Raw genomic sequence first — 18,743 nt, forward strand, 5'->3', positions numbered from 1 at the left:
CTCACACTCAGACAACACACTGTGTCTCCTGGCACATCTTGTTAATGAGATAAAACCAGACATTTCCCAGAACTCAGGGATGCTTGATTTTCTCACCCTAGAGCATCTCGGGGGTGGGTGGGTGGTTGGGGGGGAATCTTCATCCATTTCAGATGAATACTAAACAACTTCAATCATTCACAGTGCCACAATGAGCCCAAATACGCCTGTTCTCTGCCCCAGCCTTAGCGTTTCAGAGCTTATGACGCAAAATCACACAAAAACAAATCAACCTAAAAGACAAAAAGAGGAAAACAAACAGAAGGAAGGGGGGCATTGAGGAGTTAGCATAGTTTTTGTCATTTGGATAATTTACTCTCCACGCCTCTTGGAATGTCCCTATTACAGCAGGTGTACTCTGGATGAACCCATTTCAAGTATGAGGAAGATGGACTCTGCACGCCTGACAGACTTCCACTGCCATTGGCACCCACTCTGTGATGTAGCAGTTGTATTAAAATGGCGGCGCTGATAATCCAAAAGACCTTTCTCAGGGAGAATTTGAGACCGACTGCACAGATGGGCCGCGGAGATAAATAAAACTCTCTGTCACTACGGTTGGTGGAATAGTGCTGCGACGCCCCCAAGGGAGAGAAAAACTGTTTCGCTCCCTCTCTCCGATGCCTCCCCCCGTCCGTCTGTCTCCCCTCTCCTCCTATTCCGTTCACGTTATCACGAATGGGAACCGGAGCCAGCTTTCCGCAACCGGGCTTTTCCCTCTACAGTCTTATGGGGGGCATAAAAAGACCATTTCGGACTTAACTTTCCCCTGCGTTATGAGCTCAAACACACACTGAATTGCCAGTCAGAGTTTGTCAGAGAGCCAAACATACTGGAACATCCCAGTCAGAGCTGTCAGTGAGGTTCGTAGGGGAAAACGATGAGGCCAGGATGGACAATCTGCTCATTGTGGGTACCTGTTTGTGCTGTAAGAACACTTGAGTCTTGTGGTTTATCACTTTCTAAGCGATCCATTCATCCTTGCTGTCCAAACACCGCTCATTAGCTGCAGGCCTCATTCCTCTGGCTTGAGAGAGGTGTCAGGTCCGGATGATAGGCTGAACCTTGGGCAAAATGCCGTCCATCATGTCAGAGTATGTGTGTGTGTTTTTACAACTAGAACCTGTAAGAACAAGAAGCCTGATTCCAATCTGAGACATGTGTGATGGAGAAACACCAAACTTGTGTACGTGCGTGTGTTTACGTGTGCTTGCACGTACGTAGTATGTGCTTGTGTGTAGTTGAACGTTTCGTGTTCTCCTCAGTGCCGAGATAAACTCTTCACACGGCGATTCTCAATCTGCTGGAGAACAGAGGAGAGACGAGAGGCCAGGCTCTCCGTTCCATCAGGGCAGCAAAATGACGGCCGGCTGGTGCCTCCTCTGAGGGCTTTAACGCCCCTCTGGTCTCTGGCCAAATATTGATCTACTACAGATCTAGTTAGAGCCCAACTGCTGTGATCAGATGATCATGTGGTTGTTGTTGTTGTGAGTCAAGTTCCTAAAATGCTTAAAGCACTGAGTGAATGAAAGATTTTATTTCAGGGCTGAAATGTGCAAAGATTTTAGATTCGCAACAGAGCTTAAAAAGTGTGTCGTACATTTAAAATATCGACATGTTTCCGATTCTTTATGGCCCGCAACCTTTACTCTCGGTTCTTTAACCTATTAATTATGTATTAGGAGTGTATACATTTGATCCGACATGGATTTGATTGTCATTCTTCCAATGATCATTAAATGCAACATAAAATCTCACATTCCACCCACAATTAGATTCAATTAATTTTGATATAAAACAAATCTAACTCATAAAAAGCAACGTAACTGATTCAGCCAACAATAATGAACCCTTTCGTGAAGCCTCTATTTAAACGAGTGACATTTATTTTATAGGTCAGATTTTAGCAGCTCAGTGGGTCTGAATTATATTTTCAACATCTTCTCGTGGGACACATACTTTCCTCCTATTTAGCTCTCAAATGATTTTTTTAATTCAGTCTGTCAAAACCAGGGCTTTTATTGTAGAAGTCAGGTGGAAGTATTTTTTTATGACAAGAAATGCCTTAATTTTATTTATGTTTATGAATTGAATCAGTTAACATTTAAAATTGATGCATAATACTATTGTTGTTTTTTTATGCTCATACCATTTAGTCTATAAAATTAAGAAATCCAAAATGATTTTGTAACGCTGCTTATTTTGTTTTACCAGCTGTTAAAAAATGGTATTGGTGATCTGAAACTGAGAAACTTGTTTCAGTACAAGATTTTATTTAAGTTGCAGTGCATTTAATCTGTGAGCCGCAGTTATATACACGTTATATTTTCAATGTAAAATAAAAGACTAAGATCCCGTTTCTTTTCCTTTTTAATCACAGCACAGAAGTCTCGTTATAATTAGTCTGGTAAACCGGCAGGCTGTTGTTATGGCTTTAGAGCAATTAAAAAAAGCTGTTTTATTTTAGACACTCGCTGTTTAAATAGTCTTGTTTACCGTTTTTCCCCCATTTTTGAATGAAAACCCTCGAGGCTAATGCACCCCAACGCCTCTTAGAATATTGTGCATGGCTGTTTTTGCGGGTGGGATCTAGACTCTCTTGGATTTACTCTGTTTATACAGTACAAGAACATTTTTAACCTTATTATTTTAGTAGCCATTGAAAGGGATCAGGGCCTCGTGTAATTGCAGTTCAAATCATTTGAATGGTTGTTCTACTGTTAATAATATGGGACAAACAGTGCGTGCAAATCAAATAAAAATGTGAGATTGGTGCTTGATCCTGCTCCGTTTACTTGTCCTTGGACCCCTCGGAGACTCACCGTTGTTTATTTGTTCATTTTGGATTCAGGAGTACAACATTCACGGCTGGTGGGTCGGCGAGCTGAACGGCACTGTGGGTATCGTCCCCAAGGACTTCCTGCACCCTGCCTACATCCTCTGAGCTCCAACAGGTACCGAGGCACTCTCTTATCATCAGCATTATGGACCATTACTGTGGCCTAATACACAGAAACGGTCCCCCTGGTACTCATCCAGATTGCCATTGAGGTATATTCAGTCGTTGACCTGCCATTTATGGCATCTGCTGGCTGGAAGAAGTACTGCATAAAGCAATCTGAGCGCTGCAATGGGCAATGGGTGAGAATATATATGTGCAACAAAAGCATGATTACAGCGTCAGTTGTCCTATTTAAGAAAATGATTCCCTAATACTGTTTGATAGGCTCAGCTTAAAATGAGTACTGAATTATTAATGCATGTTTCTCTGACGGTGTTTCTTTTCTTCTACAGCGCTGCTTCTGACACATCCGGCCATGAATTTCACTGACAGCCCTGTCAGATAATCTTTTGCGATTGGAAAATTATTCTCATTTAAATTATGTCATTTAAATCTTCTGCAAAAGTAGACCATAAACCATCGGTAAAGGTCTCTCCCACGATACCGATGTGCATACCAGAGCTAAAACAATTAGTCGATTAGTTAGTCAATCGACAGAAAATTAACAATAAAAACCAATTTGAAACAATTTTGATCATCCATTAATTGTTAAAATAGTTTTTTAAATCAAGAAAAGCTTCTATAATGTGAGGATTTGCTGTTTTATATCATTATACTTTTTTTTTGTTAATTTGAAGAGCTCTGGTAAATTAAAATAAATAACAGAATAATCAATACTGAAAATAATTTGCAGCACTAGTGCAAAATGATTAATTATTGTGTACATTTGTCAATTCACTGTTTAAAACGAGCAATATGTAGATTGTTAGTGACTTGTCTCTTATTTTCTCGTTTCATCACAGACATACATTTAAAAAATCAGCAGAAATGTGAAATATTTTAAACGACATTGTATCTGCAGTAAAACACAGAAATCTCAGAAATAACAGCCTTCTCCGCTCATGATTTTTTTCAGTTGAAATCCAGTGTGTTGTTGTTAAACTCATTGTTTGTTTCAGCCACTAGGTGGCAGGATTGCTCCAATAGCTCGTGTTAAAACCATGAGATGTGTTTTGTACGACAACAGTTAATAAAACACCACAAAAGTAATCAGTCACATGTAACACAGTAAAGAAGAAAAGGTATTTATTTAAAATAAAATGAGGTTCTAATTTGTCTATTTATCTGGACACCATCACTCAGGTTGTTATCATTGCCCTTGAAGATCCATGTTAGAAAATAGAGGTCTCTTACGAGGGGGGGGGGGGGGGTTGCTTCTGAACATTATTTAAAAAAAACTTTTTGAAAGCAACTGATTTGAAAAAAGAAAAAGAAACCCCCCCCCCAAACAAATACCTCAACCCATTTACAACGTAGAAAGAAAGCAAAACCCAGTACTCTACAGTCCACCGTCTTGATCCCATGGCGGAGACATTTCTATGTGCAATGACACAATAAACTCTGGGTCCCTTTTTTTTTTTTTTTAAATGCAACAAAAACAATTAGAATCACTAGCAGCAGCAGTAAGTAGTAGTGTGTGAAAACCATGTCGAGGTCAAACTGCAGCCAGATTACACACAGTTTCAGACTGATCGACGTGATTTTAAAAAAAACAAAACCCGTGTTCACCTTAACCAACTGTAGTTAGTTAGAAAAGAGAGTGTAAAAGCAATATAGCCCCTAACATGAAATAAATAACAGACTGCCAATGATAAAGCTTAGTGTATATAAACCTAAAGATGTGATCCATCACAAGACTGACTGTCTATTGCACAGGGGTTCCCAAGTGACTGCATGACTGTTTTAATTTTACTCACTGCTTGCGTCTGTTGTAGCCACACTGCAAATTCTTAAAAATATATTAATTTGTGCTTTGTTGGGCCAAAATATGTTTTTGTTTTCCTTCTTTGATCATAAAAGTAGATAAACTAAACTGGTTTAATGGTGATCTCTGATTCTTCCATCTGTAGACAAAGCAAACCATCCTGAGTTAGTGACTTTTATCAGCATTAAACATGATCAGGTTCAGTAGGACACAGTTGTACTTGAATAATACAGTGATTTTTATGTTTCACATTAAATGAAGCTGTGCGTGATTCTCAAGGATATACTTCTTCAAGTTTGTCTTGAAACAATACTCGCATGTTCACTGAAACAGTCTTTGGTCGCTGTAATCGTTCCTCCTGTCCACACTAACTGTGAGGAGAACAAAATCTACAGTCTTAACAACTACAGTTAATGCGTGAGACAAATTAAGAGGATATCTACTAAAGTTACAGCCTTTTTTTTTGTATTAAATTCCCTCATTTTCTTTACTGTCTCTTCACTGCAGCTCAGCAAGGAAACACAGATTGAAATTGATACTAAATAGACCGTAAGATTTATAGTTTGTCGAGACTACTGAAGCCTCCAATTAGCTTAAGCTGAACTTCAGAAAGCATTTAGAGGGAATGATGACGGGATTTTGAATTTAGATTTTTTTTAATTTTTTAAATCGCATCTGGAAGTAGAGCCCATTACAGCAACCAAAAACTCTTTCAAAGTACATGCAGACATGCAAGTATTCATTTAGAGTTTATATTTCTGTCATAATTTGTCTCTCAAATGTTGTTAATGTGATTAACAAACCTCAGAGCGATCACATTAAACTTAAAATGAACAACTTATCTGTTCAACAACAAAACCATTAGCTCTTAATATGTGGATGAAAAGATGCAGGAATCATTTTTGTGAACGTGAGCGCCCTCTGCTGTTCCTAAAAAGCCAATCATCGTCGTCCACAGCAGAGGAGCCAGTCGGAGGAGAAAAACAGCGCCAATATTTAGTGTACCTGAGTGTAAATTAAGATATTGATTTTAAAATCAAACACTATTTTAAAACAACAAGTTAGGCCTACAACATGCGTGACAGCACAAGGATTAATTTATATGGTACTTTTAAAACATAATGTGCATCCACATCCACATTGTAAAGATGTATATATTGAGCAGAACACATCTCCCAGTATATGCGTGTGATCGAATGAGTCTTTGACAGATTCATTGTTCTGGTCCAGTGAGAGTGCAGCCCCCCCCCCCCACCACCACCACCACCACCATCATCATAGCATGTAGGTGCCATTCAGCTGTTCAGCTAATGCACCTCCACCTCATGAGCCTCCTCTGAGGCGTCCAGAGACAGCGAGGACAAGGTTTCCTGCTCTGTACATTTACTGTCAGCTAAACCAGGCGAGCAGCTGGTCTCTAAGATGCTAAAGTCACTATTTTCAGTCAAATCTCCACCACTGACAGTTGAGTTAAGATCCAGAGGTTTACTCGAGTCACTGGTGCCGGTCATGTATTGCAGGTGCACAGCCTCCTGGGTGGAAAAGTCCTCTTCTTCCACAGGACATCCATTCATGTGTAGGTCCAAAATGTCAGGAGACGTCTTCATGTCTGCAGCCCGGATCGAGTCTTCCGTCTCGTCACAAATGCTTTCTTCATCGCTGACCTTGGCGATGCTCTCATTGGAAGATGGCAGTGAGTGGCTGTCCTCGTCGCTCTCGTCTTTGGTCCTGACCAAATCCACTTCCTGTTCAACTTGGTCCATTTGTTGAACGGTGTCATGGTCACCACTCTCCACCTCTGGGACACTGTGCACATTGTGAGTCTCTTCATGGGTTTCTGACTCAAGTGGGGTCTCCCCTTTGCTCTCCGATGCATCACTGTCTTCGTTGTCTGGCTCTTGTTGCCCGTCTGAGTTCTTAAACTCCTCCAGACAGCCGACATCTTCAACGTGACCCTCGGTGCTATCAACATGCTCGAGACCATTAACCTCAGAGATGACATGATTTCCTAAAACCTGCTTCTCAGAGCAGACGTCTTCCAGAACTTCCTCCTGAGATCTGGCGTCACTGTCCTTAAAATCTAAAATGGCCACAGAATCCACACACGTTTCTGGCTCAAAGTTCACCTTTTCTATATTTGCCACCCCAGAAGTTTCCAGTTGGTCAGTCTGAACAACCTCGCTGTCCACCCCACAGCTCGCCTCAAAGCCAGTCCCCACGGACGAGTGCACGTCCACTGGTGTCTGTATCTGGCAGCTCCTCTGCTGGGTCTGTTCTGCAAGGCTGAGGCTCTCAGGGTCATCCTGGCTGTCACCCAGAAAAAAGGTTGCCTCTGTCGGGCCACAGTCTTCAACAACGGCCTCTAGATGGTTGCTCTGCTGAAGGACCCTTATTAAGGATTTCTCCTTGTGCTGTAACTCAGCTGTGTCCTGATCACAGGACTCCAGTAAACCATCTAGAGGGTCTGAGCCACTACATGAGAAAAGCTCAGGGCTGAAGGTCTCTTTAGTCTGTGGGCAAGGTTGATGAGGAGCTGGGCTGTGGGCAACAGAAAACATTTACTTTAACTTCGACAGAACAGAAACTTAAAAGGAATAATTCAACATTTTGGGAAAGTAAAACATGAAGCTACAGCAACCAGACGGTTAGCTTAGCTTAGCACAAAGACTGTAAACGGGGGGAAAAGCTAGTCTGGCAATGCCTTTTTTTATCTGTACAAACAAGGAAGTGTACAAACTACAAGTTGTGATTTTACAGGGAGTTACATGTTGGACTATTTCTTGGCCGGGCTGGTGGTAGAAAGCAATTTTGTTTTCTTTGGACAGAGTCAGGCTCGCTGTTTCCCCTCTTGTTTCCAGTCTTTATGCTAAACAAAGCTAACTGGTTGTAGCTTCATATTTACAGTTCAGATATGAGAGAGGTATCAATCTTCAACGCTACTCTTGGCAGGAAAGTGAATAAGTGGTATTATGTTAAATATTTCTTTAATTCAGCAAAATCTGTTTGCACCCAGTTCAAAGTATTTGAAGCTGCACTTTATTTACTAATGGTTCAGAAAATATCATTCAAACCTATATTCATATTTTTTATATTAACGTTGACTCTAATGAGTGTGCTAAAAAACAAAAGGAATAATAAAAAGGTTTAGGTCTATATCAACAGTTCAGATCCCTCATACCTCTCCATGGACTCATAAGAAACAGTCAGACTTGGCTCCTTGATGGAATCCTCCTCCTGAGCCTGAGCCAAGCCCCGATTGGACGAGGCGTAGGTGAGGATGGCGTCCGTCACAGAGTAGGGAGTGTGGCCCTGCACGCAGTCCTGGATGTGACCGACTGGCAGCTGGGTCTGCAGGAAGAGGTGGAGCTGGCTGTCCGACAGACAGACTGTCATGTGCAGCACTCTGCCAAACAATAAATCACACATAATATCATGAAGTTATATTTGACAGGGAGTTTGCCTTTCAAAACTGTAATTTTTACAAGAAAAAGAACTGACTTGTCCAAGAAGGCCTGAAGTCCTTTCCTTCTCCGCTCCAGGAAGTCCTCATTGCCGAAGGAGAAGAAGGACTTTCCTGGAAGGTCTGGAACTGGCCTAGAAGGATGAAAACAAGCATAAAAAGACATAATTCCCATGTTTCCATGTTTCCATGCTTCATGCTTCGATAAATATACAGAAGTGCCATGTAGGGGGAAGAAAACTTGAGAAGAGAAAGGTCACGTGTGTGTTTACGGCATGTTCTCTTATACCACAATGTCATGAGAGTGACCTTGTGGAAACTTTACAGTGATCTCTGCGTTGGTATGACAGAACAAGCCGTCGTGAAAGCAGTGTTAAGGGATTCTTTTGGCTGCTTTGGGGCACAACACACTGTAAACATTGAGATATTATCACCTTGTAACAGTTGCCTGTTTAGCCAGCTGACAGTGAGCTAAAGGGTGCTAAAATCCCCTGTAGACCTGAGTGGGGGGGGGCTACAGAGCTGTGTGATACCTGTGGGTTTGAAACTCCTACATATATACATTTGATCAATTGTTGTTATTAGTGTAGCCTTTAAGCAACAGATTGATTAATGCTGGAATATTTTTTTTATCTGAACTGCGATGCTCTCAGACGGGCGGTCCTGTAAAACTGTCCTCGCGCGTACAACTTACACCAAACCAGAGTTCTTCTGAAGCTTCTTCTTGAGCCAGACGAACTCACTGTAGCGCCGACGCACGCAGGACGTCTTGGCTGTGAAGGCTTTACTGTTGGTCTGGGAATGACAGAAATACATGTGTTATAGTCAACAATACTAGGTTATATATACAGAGGCAAAATAAAATCTCATTTCAGATGTTCCTTATCCTTTAATTCTTATATTTATAACAATGTTTTAACACTTTCTCTTGTTATTTTGTTTACGCAGTTCAACTGCTGCTGAGCTTCTGTCCGAACTGAAGCTTGTCACATGTCAGATATGTTCCAGCGACGTGTGACAGCGTTACTCTCTGACCGGCCATAATCAATTACAAGCAGCGCTGGTTTAGTTGATGTCATTAAAGCAGAACAACAAATTCCACACGAGGATAAAAGTCCTCAGAACTTTCACTTCTTCACTGTGGAAAAATCCCTTAAATAAATCTGGTACTATTCTAATGATTGTTTTAGTCGTTTTCTGTTTCCAGCTTCTCAGATATGAGTGTTTGATGCTTTTCTTTGTCAGACATGATAGTGAACTGAATATTTGGGGTTTTAGACGGTTGGTCAGGCAACACAAGATGTCACTTTGGGCTGTGGGGAATGATAACAGGCTTTTTTCACTCTTCTGACATTTTATAGACAGTTTCTTGAGAAAATAATCTGCAGAATAATTGATAATGAACATAATTGTTAGTTGTTGCTGCTGTTAGTCATGAAATAGGCAGGTTTATAGTTGTACAAAAGCAGTGAGAAGTGTTTTCCTAGAAGGTGCTTGTGGAGGCGAGATGAGCTGAAACATCTAGAAAAGCAACTTGTTTGAACTTTCTGGATTTCTAATTCTTGCGTTGTGTACATTCGGGGGCTTAAACACTTAAAAACAACCAGCGTATCTACGACAAACAAAATGACGTAAGATCATGCGAGGTCACATGATTTTTTTAGCCAATTTCATGAGTCAACACTCACACAACACATCCGTCTGAGCATGGAGCCTTGCTGCTGACACAGCATTCCTCAACGCAGGCCGCTGCCTAGGCGACAACACCAACTCCTGAATAAACTAAATGTAAGGAATCCATCTGCTGCACACTCAGTGGCTTCCAAAGACGGAGGTTAAGTTAAGCTGACATTAAAATGGGTCTGTTTTATGGTTTGGTAGTGGCTGTTTAATCCTCCTTTTACCTTCAGTATTTTGTAGTGTGAGACAGGCTGAATAGAAAGCTACGTCTGTAGATTAAAACTAGTACACTATTACAAAACTACTGGTGGTTCTTATCTGCTTCATTTGTGTGGCATCTGTTTTTATCACATTCTACGTAAAACACATTTCAACTATTATGTTCGTTGTGGTTGTTGAAACTGCTGCTCTCAATCTTCAAGGTGTTGTCTTCAAATATCTTTCTTTTGTCTGACCAAAAGTCCAAATCTTACAAATATTCAATTTGCAATAATATAGAACAAAGAAAGCAGCAAATCTTCACATTAGAAAAGCTGAAACCAGAGCGTGTTTGACATTTCTGCTTGAAAATTAATTTAGGATTGGATTAATGGATTAAGTGACTAATCGTTTCAGCTCTAAAAACAAATTACTCCCAAGTAGCTAACGGATATATTGTAATGTAATTGTTAATACTCACATGGAGGAATATTTTATAATCCACGTGTGAATTCCACGAGCCTTCATTCTGAATGCGGGGATCTTGGACCCGCACTGCAACGAACTCCTGCAGGACAGAAACAGAGTAAACAAGTTTAAATTAAAAAAACAAACAACTGCTGTGATGCTTTTGTGTGTATGTTGTATTGTGGTTTAACCAACAGATTAAAATCTACAGTAGATTACTGTGCAGACACGAGTCACAACACATGCCACCTCGTCAAAGAGAGGAAGTCCTTCATCAATGGAGATATTGTTCTTTGGCATTTGTTAAGTGGAAGTTTAAAAGGATATATTTCCCCATATAATGTATGTTTTAGGTTTCCCCACCAAGAGAGCCCACATTAGAAATTAAAATGTAGAAAAAGAGAGCGGAAAGGTTACTCACATCTTCTTCCTGATTGCTGATCATCCTACCGAGTGCTGCACTGCAAAAAGAGCAGAAATCAATGAGGAGAGAATTCAATAAAACAGGATCAAAAGCTCAAACGTCTTTTATAGTGTTGTCATGAGCTGATGACTCATCCTCCAAGAAGAAGAAGAAGCTGGTCAGCGAAAATCAACCGAGTCACTCTTGCAGACATTTCTCTTCAACCATTCAACTCAGACTCGTGAGAGCTTTTTAACCCCCTTCACCCCCAGATAGTGTACAGCTTGTAGACAAGACTCCTTTAAACCAATGTCAGTGTAGCTCGCCCATCATAAACCTGGTGAAACACACCGATAATCAGGTGTGCATACCTGTAAGGGCGGGCATAAGCCAATCCGCTGACTGTTTGTTTTGATTAATATATGAATTGTTTACTATAAAATGTCAGAAAATAGAAAAACATATTCAAGGTGATGCCTCCAGATAGCTTTTTTTCCTGACTACAGTCCCAAAACTAAAAACAGATATTAAAATGACAATAATATAAAAGAGAAAACAGCAAATCCTCACTTTTGAGAACCTAGAATCAGATGATATTTGGTATTTTTCCTTGTTAAACAATTTAAATGATTAATCAATTGTCCAAATAGCTAGCAATTGATTTTCTGACAATCGACTAATGGTTAATCAACTTATCGTTTCAGCACTAATGTTAAGGAAACTGTGGAGTTCAGACAGACAGCTGACAGTGTTGATCATCAACGCCACAGAGAAGCTAACTTCCATCACTTTCCTCCACTACCAGCCACTGTTAGGGACACTTGTGACAGATATTTTGGCTGTTGTGGATGTTTCCTGATTTAATCATTTAAGTCCTGACTCTTTCTGAATTGCAGAATTAAACCACCAGAAACAACCAGAATCTAACAGCTTGTGTATGATGTAAAGTATCCAGCCTCCTGGTACTGTGGAAAGAAACTCAAAGTAAAACAAAATGAAAAAAAAAGATTAAGGCTAATATCCCAACCAGTTCACCGGTGTCTTTATGTCGTATAATAGAAGCTGAAGACTTTAAAGGGGAATTATTTGTGGCCTGAATGATGAGACTTCTCAACAATGTGGCTATACCATCAGCTAAAGGCTAATCCCGGTCGACAACTACTCACTTTCATGAGGTGTGTGTCGGCTGCTGAGGTCGCGTCCAGCCGGCTGTGCTCGATGATGTCCCGCTCGTCGATGTTTCTGTTTTATTTAAGTACAAAATCCTCAAATACGGAGGCTTGTTTTCCAGAACACCTCCTATCTCCATTTCGCAAGTCACAAGCGCCGCTGCTACGTCACGTCGTGACGTATCTGCTTCCGGGTGTGCGTGCGCGGGCGGAAGTAAAGGACGGAAGGGGAGTGGAGCGCTTTTCAAATCACAATGAAAAATGTATTTTATCAGTTTAAAAAAAAAAAAAAAAAGTCGATTGACATTTATTATTTGCTGTGATATTATATTGAAACTCAACGGAAGCATCGTTTTTATCGCGACAGAAAAAACAAAAATAAATGTCTTATTCCTGAGTGCAAAGTCCACTTCCACTTCAGCCCACGGTGTTTGCTCAGGTGATGAAGGTGGCTGAAAGCTCCTGAAAATGTACAGTGAGTGTAAAAGTGTAAGCCAAATGTATTTTTATTTCATTTATTTTCAGGGACAATGCACATTGATCAACATCACTGTGAATGTGGCACTGTTGAGCATAAGTTACAATTTTAACTGGCAAGGTGTTAAATTAGCCATTAAAACAGCAATAAAACACACAACTTAAAAAAAATCACATTACATTACAGAAGACAGAGGAGAAACCAGGAGGGACACAAGCTGACAAACACAGGAATTATGATATCAAGTCAGAAATATTAGCCACTGAATTAAAAATATGAGGTAGAAGGTCAAAAAATTGTTATTTTTATGAGACACATAGTTAATAAAAACTTTCCTCACTTTCCTGTAATGTTACATACCTGCATATACCACTGACATACTTACCTGTATATACCATATATATATATTCATTGTATCATTTACATACCTGTGTATATAGTTTCATTGTATAGATATTGTCAATTAATAATATATGATGTTTTTTTAATGTACCTGTTGACTATTCAGATGAAAGGCCTCTTTCTGTCTCCTGCAGCTCCCTCACAGGAGCCGTTCCGCTGATCCAGTCCGCCGTTTGCGCTCACTCCGCAGCCACAGATCTATAAATCACACGCACGCAGCACGACTGGTTCCGGTACGTTGGTGAGTGAATCCAGATGCTTTACAATCGCGCTCCAACGGACCGGGGACTTTTTTTTTTTTTCTTCTTCTCTGATTCCAGACGAAGGGGCGGAAACGACACATTTGACTGTAGTCAAGCTAGCGGCTCTGTATTTTGACAACAAATCAAGACAAACGGCGACGTTATCACCGTTTTGTTGCGAGACAGCGGCTATCGCGTTGTTTTATTTCGGTTCGGGTGGAAGTTAAAACAAAACAAAAAAAAATTAAATTGTAAATCATCGGTGAGTTTAATTTTTGTCTTCCCTCCCTCCTCCAAACGTGTTGTTTCTGTAACGTTTGATTGTGCACGAGTGTAACGATAGCTAGCCGTCGGTGTGCATATATTCACAGGGGATGAAAACTAGCGCTGGTGTCTTATTTAGGAGACACGATTCACATCATGTGTGACCATAAATAATTATTACAATCGACACACTATGTTACATTAGTTGCTAACGCGAAAGCAATATGGAGGAGACATCAGCTAGCTGCAAACTGAGGGTCCCACCGAGGCTTTGTCGTGTGGGGGTTTCTTATATTTGCTTGCTAACGTTTGCAACAAAAAAACCCCTTAAATTGACAACACGTGATGTGTTTTACATCACGACAGAGCTAATTTAAAGTATGTTCCAGCCTGGTTCGTTTTGTCACCAGCTCTGCGTTTCCACACTAACGTTACAGTCTGCTGAGCCGCCGCCAGGTGTTGCAAAGCTCCTGTGCTGTTGTTGATGCTGGCACTTACAGGCTCGTCCCTGAACACCTCTCCGGTCTGCCGCCGCTGTTATTGATTAATAAAGTGATAAATATTGAAGGAGCAATTCTCTTGTTTAAGGTGATCAATTAAGACATTTGTTCGCTCCAACTAAAATAAACTTGCAGTGGTGGAAGTACAATTTTGAGGTACTTGAGTATTTCCATTTTATGCTACTTTATACTTCTACTCCACTACATTTAGAAGCCAGTACTGTACCTTTTACTCTAGTTTTGATAACTGTAATTACTTATTATTAAATGCTTTGCAGATTAAGTCAACTAATAAATAATGCTGTATTATTAAGTATATAAAGTAGTTGAAATGAGCTCCACCTTTACCAGCTGCAACATTAAAGTGATTCTTACACTAATGCATCAATAATTATAATCCAGTGATATATAAATGATTCTGAGTACTTAAACTTTTGGGACTTTTAAGCATATTTTTATGTGAATACTTCCATACTTTTACTCAAGATTTTAAATGCAGGACTTTTACTTGTAACAGAGTATTTTTACTACTAACTGAGTACTTTTTCCACCAATGTACACATGTAACACTAACCCCCCCCCAAGAGATCCAATGAGTTTACACCATGTCATAAGGTAATGGTACATGGGTAACTTTAGGCAATGCAGATTAGGTGGTCTTTTTAAAATAGAAATACAGAACTGGCACATACACAAAATGGGTTTTTAAATATCTTTATCAAGTAATCTACATGGCCTCACATTGTTACCCATGTACCTTCTCAATAAATTCCGTTCTCCAATGCTGTTTTCTCTCTACCACATTGATTCCGGCTTTCATCCATCATCAACAATCTTGACGTTGACCAGGAACCTGCTGGTCCCCAGGTCTACCTGATGAGTATGAGCCTGACTACAGAGCCCCCTAACGATGGTCCCACTGTTACAGAAGGTTTAATATATCATTATTTTCTAACATTAATTTCTCTGTGTCTCTTGTCCTTGTGCGGTAAGGTGTGTGTCAAGAGTCAAGGGGTGAATAAAGTAATGTATGTGGCAAAGTGGCGCTATAAATGTTTGTAACTCACTTGAAACTGCTTACGAGCAAAAGACAAAGTAACAAGTGTCCCAAACAAATGTGAACATCTGAAACTCTGACTTTGAATATTAACACTTGCAGGCAGTAAGAGATTCAGTTTCAAGGCTCAGCAGCCATTAAAGGGCGGGTGGCTTCAGGATCACTAACTATCTGCTCATTGTTCCAGTTTCTAACCCGTCAGAGGCCAAAATGACGTCACCTGAGAAGAAGGACAAGAAGCCAGATGATGTGCCGGAGGAGGAGGAGGAGGAGGAAGAATACGTGGTGGAAAAGGTCCTGAATCGGCGGGTGGTGAAGGGGAGAGTAGAGTATCTTCTCAAGTGGAAAGGCTTCTCTGAGTGAGTGTTTGGGGATCACGTCATCCAGTCTTTTCTCGTCGTTATCTTATTTATACAGTCCTCTAAATCAGAGATTGCATTCAAATTATAACCAAGAAAACGGTGAGATACCAGCATGTTTAACAGGTGACTAAACACGTATATTCTCTATTTGTTTGTACTTGTGTCTGCAGTGAAGACAACACGTGGGAGCCAGAAGACAACCTGGACTGTCCAGATTTGATCGCAGAATTCCTGCAGTCCCAGAAAACGGCACACGACGGAAAGAGGAAGGCGGCCGGAGACGCAGAAGGAGACGAAAGTAAAACGAAGAAGAAAAAAGACGACGTAAGTCCACATTCTTTGTTTTCGGTCGATCTATCTATTCTTTTCAAGTGGGATCTTGTTCTTCTGTGCAGAACGCAGCAGTTTGTTTTTTTACTGCCCTCACACCTAAATACATTCATATCATAGTAATAATCCACTGGTTGAAAACAAATGATGTCAACTTTTTAGATTCCGTCTTAAGCTGTATAAACACGGAGGTAAACGTTGCATTTGAACACACCACAAAGACTGCAGCCAGCTGAGCACCAACATGCACGCATGTCTTACACCTGCATTAAGTAGTCTCATCAGTGATATGTGTAATGTGTAATATGTAATAACATGTCTAATAAAAAGTTGCAACTGGCACTGTTAAGGTTTGTTTATTTTCTTCTTTGCTTTGCTCTGATGTTTCGGCCCATTTATTTGCGGATGAACAAAAGAAAAGACACAACATAAAACTCTTCTGATCTACACACCATGAGGTGGACATTTTCCTGCATTTTCTCGGTGGGCAGAGCAGTTTAAAATATCACCAGGAAAGAGCGGTGAACACCAGACAAGCCACAGTGAGTTGGTTAGATGAAGAGCTGCAGGCGACAGGTGTTTATTGTAGTTTAGGCGAACCTTAAATCTCATCAAGGTAAGCGACCTTTCTGATCACAGTGGTTCATAGTAAGACAGGGTGCTGGTTTCAGAACCACATGGAGATTCAGGTGTCCACTTCATCAGTGCTTTACTTTGGGATCAGTCAACCAATTACAGACCCCCCCCCCCTCCACATTCAGGATCCCCTCTGTGCGGCCACACGCCCAGAATACAGGCAACAATCCCAAATGTCTGGACTTTCTGCAGACTTCACTGACTGAATCAACCACTCACTGCAAAACAGATGTGATGCTACAGTGTTTGAAACAGACAACAATATCTAACCTTAAAATATTGTACAAATGAATGAAAGAAATGCAGAACTGAAAAGATGAGTGGATTAGTTGATCGACAGAAAATGAACTATTTTGATAACTGAATAATTGTGTCCTTTTTTCTTTTTTTTCTTTTTTAAAGCAAAAAATGCCAAACATTTATGGTACTAGCTCCTCAAACGTCAGACATGAGAGTAAACTGATTATCTTTGAGATTTGGACTGTCGGTCGGACGTCACCTTGGGCTGTGGGAAATTACAACGGGAATCTTTCACTATTTTATTGATAAAACGATTACATGAATCGATAATGAAAATAATTGTTATTTGCAGCCCGACAAATATTTAGAAGAAAAAAGAGACACTAGAAATGCATGAAAAGAATATCAGCTGCAACATGCAGACAGGCAGGATTGTTTACCTGCAGCATTGTGATCTCAGAGTTCCACAGAGACACATAAACATTTTCTGTTTTCACAGCAGAGCCTCACGTTCTCGATTTGTTTTAAATTCAAATAGGAATGTCGACATAGTGAAGATAGTTTCCATTTATGCTGAACTGAAGCTGTATTTTGTTGTTCGATCCTCAGACAGAGAAGCTACGGGGCTTTGCTCGAGGGCTGGATCCAGAACGGATCATTGGTGCCACAGATTCCACAGGAGAACTCATGTTCCTCATGAAATGGTTTGTATGCACAGCTGGGCAGCTGTTGAAACTGTTGGGGAATTAAAATGTGTTATTAAATGTTTGCGTGCTCGTGCCAAAATGGAAGTCAGTTGAAGTTGTTTTTGTGTTTTTTTGTTTGCGCAGGAAAAACTCTGATGAAGCGGACCTGGTGCCGGCGAAGGAGGCCAATGTGAAGTGTCCGCAGGTGGTCATCTCTTTCTACGAAGAGAGACTTACTTGGCACTCGTATCCCACCGAAGACGAGAAAAAAGACGACAAGAACTAACACGGGGGCAGGGGAAAAGAAAGAAACTGTAGTTTTGAACTTCATCGTACTTTCGACAGGGGCTGTGGGGGGGTCGGAGGAGGGGGGCAGAGACAAGCAAGACACAATTGGACTCATTCGTCTTTTGGTGTAGTATCACTCATTTGATTCTACTTCTATCTGGATATAATCTAACTGTAAATATGCTTCAGATTTGCTTGACAAAACCCAACTGAAATGTACAACGCAGTGTTAATTTTCAGGATCCAGTCCAGTTTTAAGAAGCTGCTGGGCTCCTTCAGCTACACTTTCACAGAACATGTGGTTCAGTGCTCGGTCATCTTGCTATGACATCGTACCAGTGAGGTGATGTTTTTATTTCAATTGTGTGCCAATTTTTTTTACTTAATCCATTGGTGCTTTTGAGGGCAAAACTGTGTTCATCTTAGCTGTTTCCGTAGGACTCGTTTGGTGTTTGATTATGAACCTTTTCAGTGATTCATTTGGTCATTGGTAACCTTTGTAGTGTTTTTCATGAACATGTCTTGCTTGTCGGTTTTGGAGAATAAACCACTTTTTGTTACTGTGCTGTTTCACGCTGGTGTCACATTTAATATAGCAGGATTATTACCTTGTAGGGCTGCAAATAACTAATAACTAATCTTTGGATCACTTTCTTCTTTAATCGATTGATCGTTTGATCTGTGAAACATCAGAAAACAGTGAAAAATGTCCAAGGTGTTTTCATCAAATGTCTTGCTTTGTTCCACCAACAGTCAAGACTTGGAAAAGCAGCAACTTCCAACAATTGAGCCTGGAACCATCAAACATTTGGTGTCGAAATGACTTAAACAATCGATCGATCACCAAAATATTTGGTGGTTAATTTTCTGTGGTACATCATTGCAGCTCTATTAGCCAGTTGTTTCCAAGAAGCACATTTTCTAAGTTATCCAGATAACTTTGCAAATTAAAACCTGCAGCACCCCAAATTCTGAAAGAATGGACTGACGCAAACCCCCAAACTTATCTAGATAACTTACGAAACCTGCCTTTTGGACCGAGCCCCCACAGTATACCATATACCATTCATGACAA

At 40.5% G+C, this 18,743-nt stretch overlaps 3 protein-coding genes across 3 annotated transcripts in view; 2 read left to right on the forward strand and 1 right to left on the reverse strand.

The window, feature by feature from the left end:
- Positions 1-4,238, forward strand: part of skap1 (src kinase associated phosphoprotein 1) — a 30,204-nt gene extending 25,966 nt beyond the window's left edge. The window contains exons 12-13 of the mRNA XM_070926871.1: positions 2,891-2,993; positions 3,334-4,238. Of these exons, the coding sequence (XP_070782972.1) occupies positions 2,891-2,983 (93 nt within the window). The 3' untranslated portion in view covers positions 2,984-2,993; positions 3,334-4,238. The remainder of the gene's footprint in view (positions 1-2,890; positions 2,994-3,333) is intronic.
- Positions 4,239-6,112: 1,874 nt separating this feature from the next.
- Positions 6,113-12,300, reverse strand: snx11 (sorting nexin 11). The gene is made up of 7 exons (XM_070927442.1): positions 12,181-12,300; positions 11,033-11,067; positions 10,625-10,708; positions 8,960-9,060; positions 8,304-8,399; positions 7,984-8,208; positions 6,113-7,343 (listed from the first exon to the last, which is right to left on the reverse strand). Exons 2-7 carry the CDS (start codon positions 11,054-11,056, stop codon positions 6,113-6,115), a joined length of 1,761 nt encoding a protein of 586 aa, XP_070783543.1. The 5' UTR covers positions 11,057-11,067; positions 12,181-12,300.
- A 1,131-nt stretch (positions 12,301-13,431) lies between these two features.
- On the forward strand, positions 13,432-17,702 carry cbx1b (chromobox homolog 1b (HP1 beta homolog Drosophila)). Its single transcript, XM_070926673.1, has 6 exons — positions 13,432-13,567; positions 14,919-15,000; positions 15,314-15,485; positions 15,659-15,812; positions 17,304-17,398; positions 17,525-17,702. Exons 2-6 carry the CDS (start codon positions 14,946-14,948, stop codon positions 17,664-17,666), a joined length of 618 nt encoding a protein of 205 aa, XP_070782774.1. The 5' UTR covers positions 13,432-13,567; positions 14,919-14,945; the 3' UTR covers positions 17,667-17,702.
- The last annotated feature ends 1,041 nt before the right edge of the window (positions 17,703-18,743 follow it).

This window comes from Enoplosus armatus, chromosome 20 (assembly GCF_043641665.1).
Source record: "Enoplosus armatus isolate fEnoArm2 chromosome 20, fEnoArm2.hap1, whole genome shotgun sequence".
Classification (NCBI taxonomy): Eukaryota; Metazoa; Chordata; class Actinopteri; order Centrarchiformes; family Enoplosidae; genus Enoplosus; species Enoplosus armatus.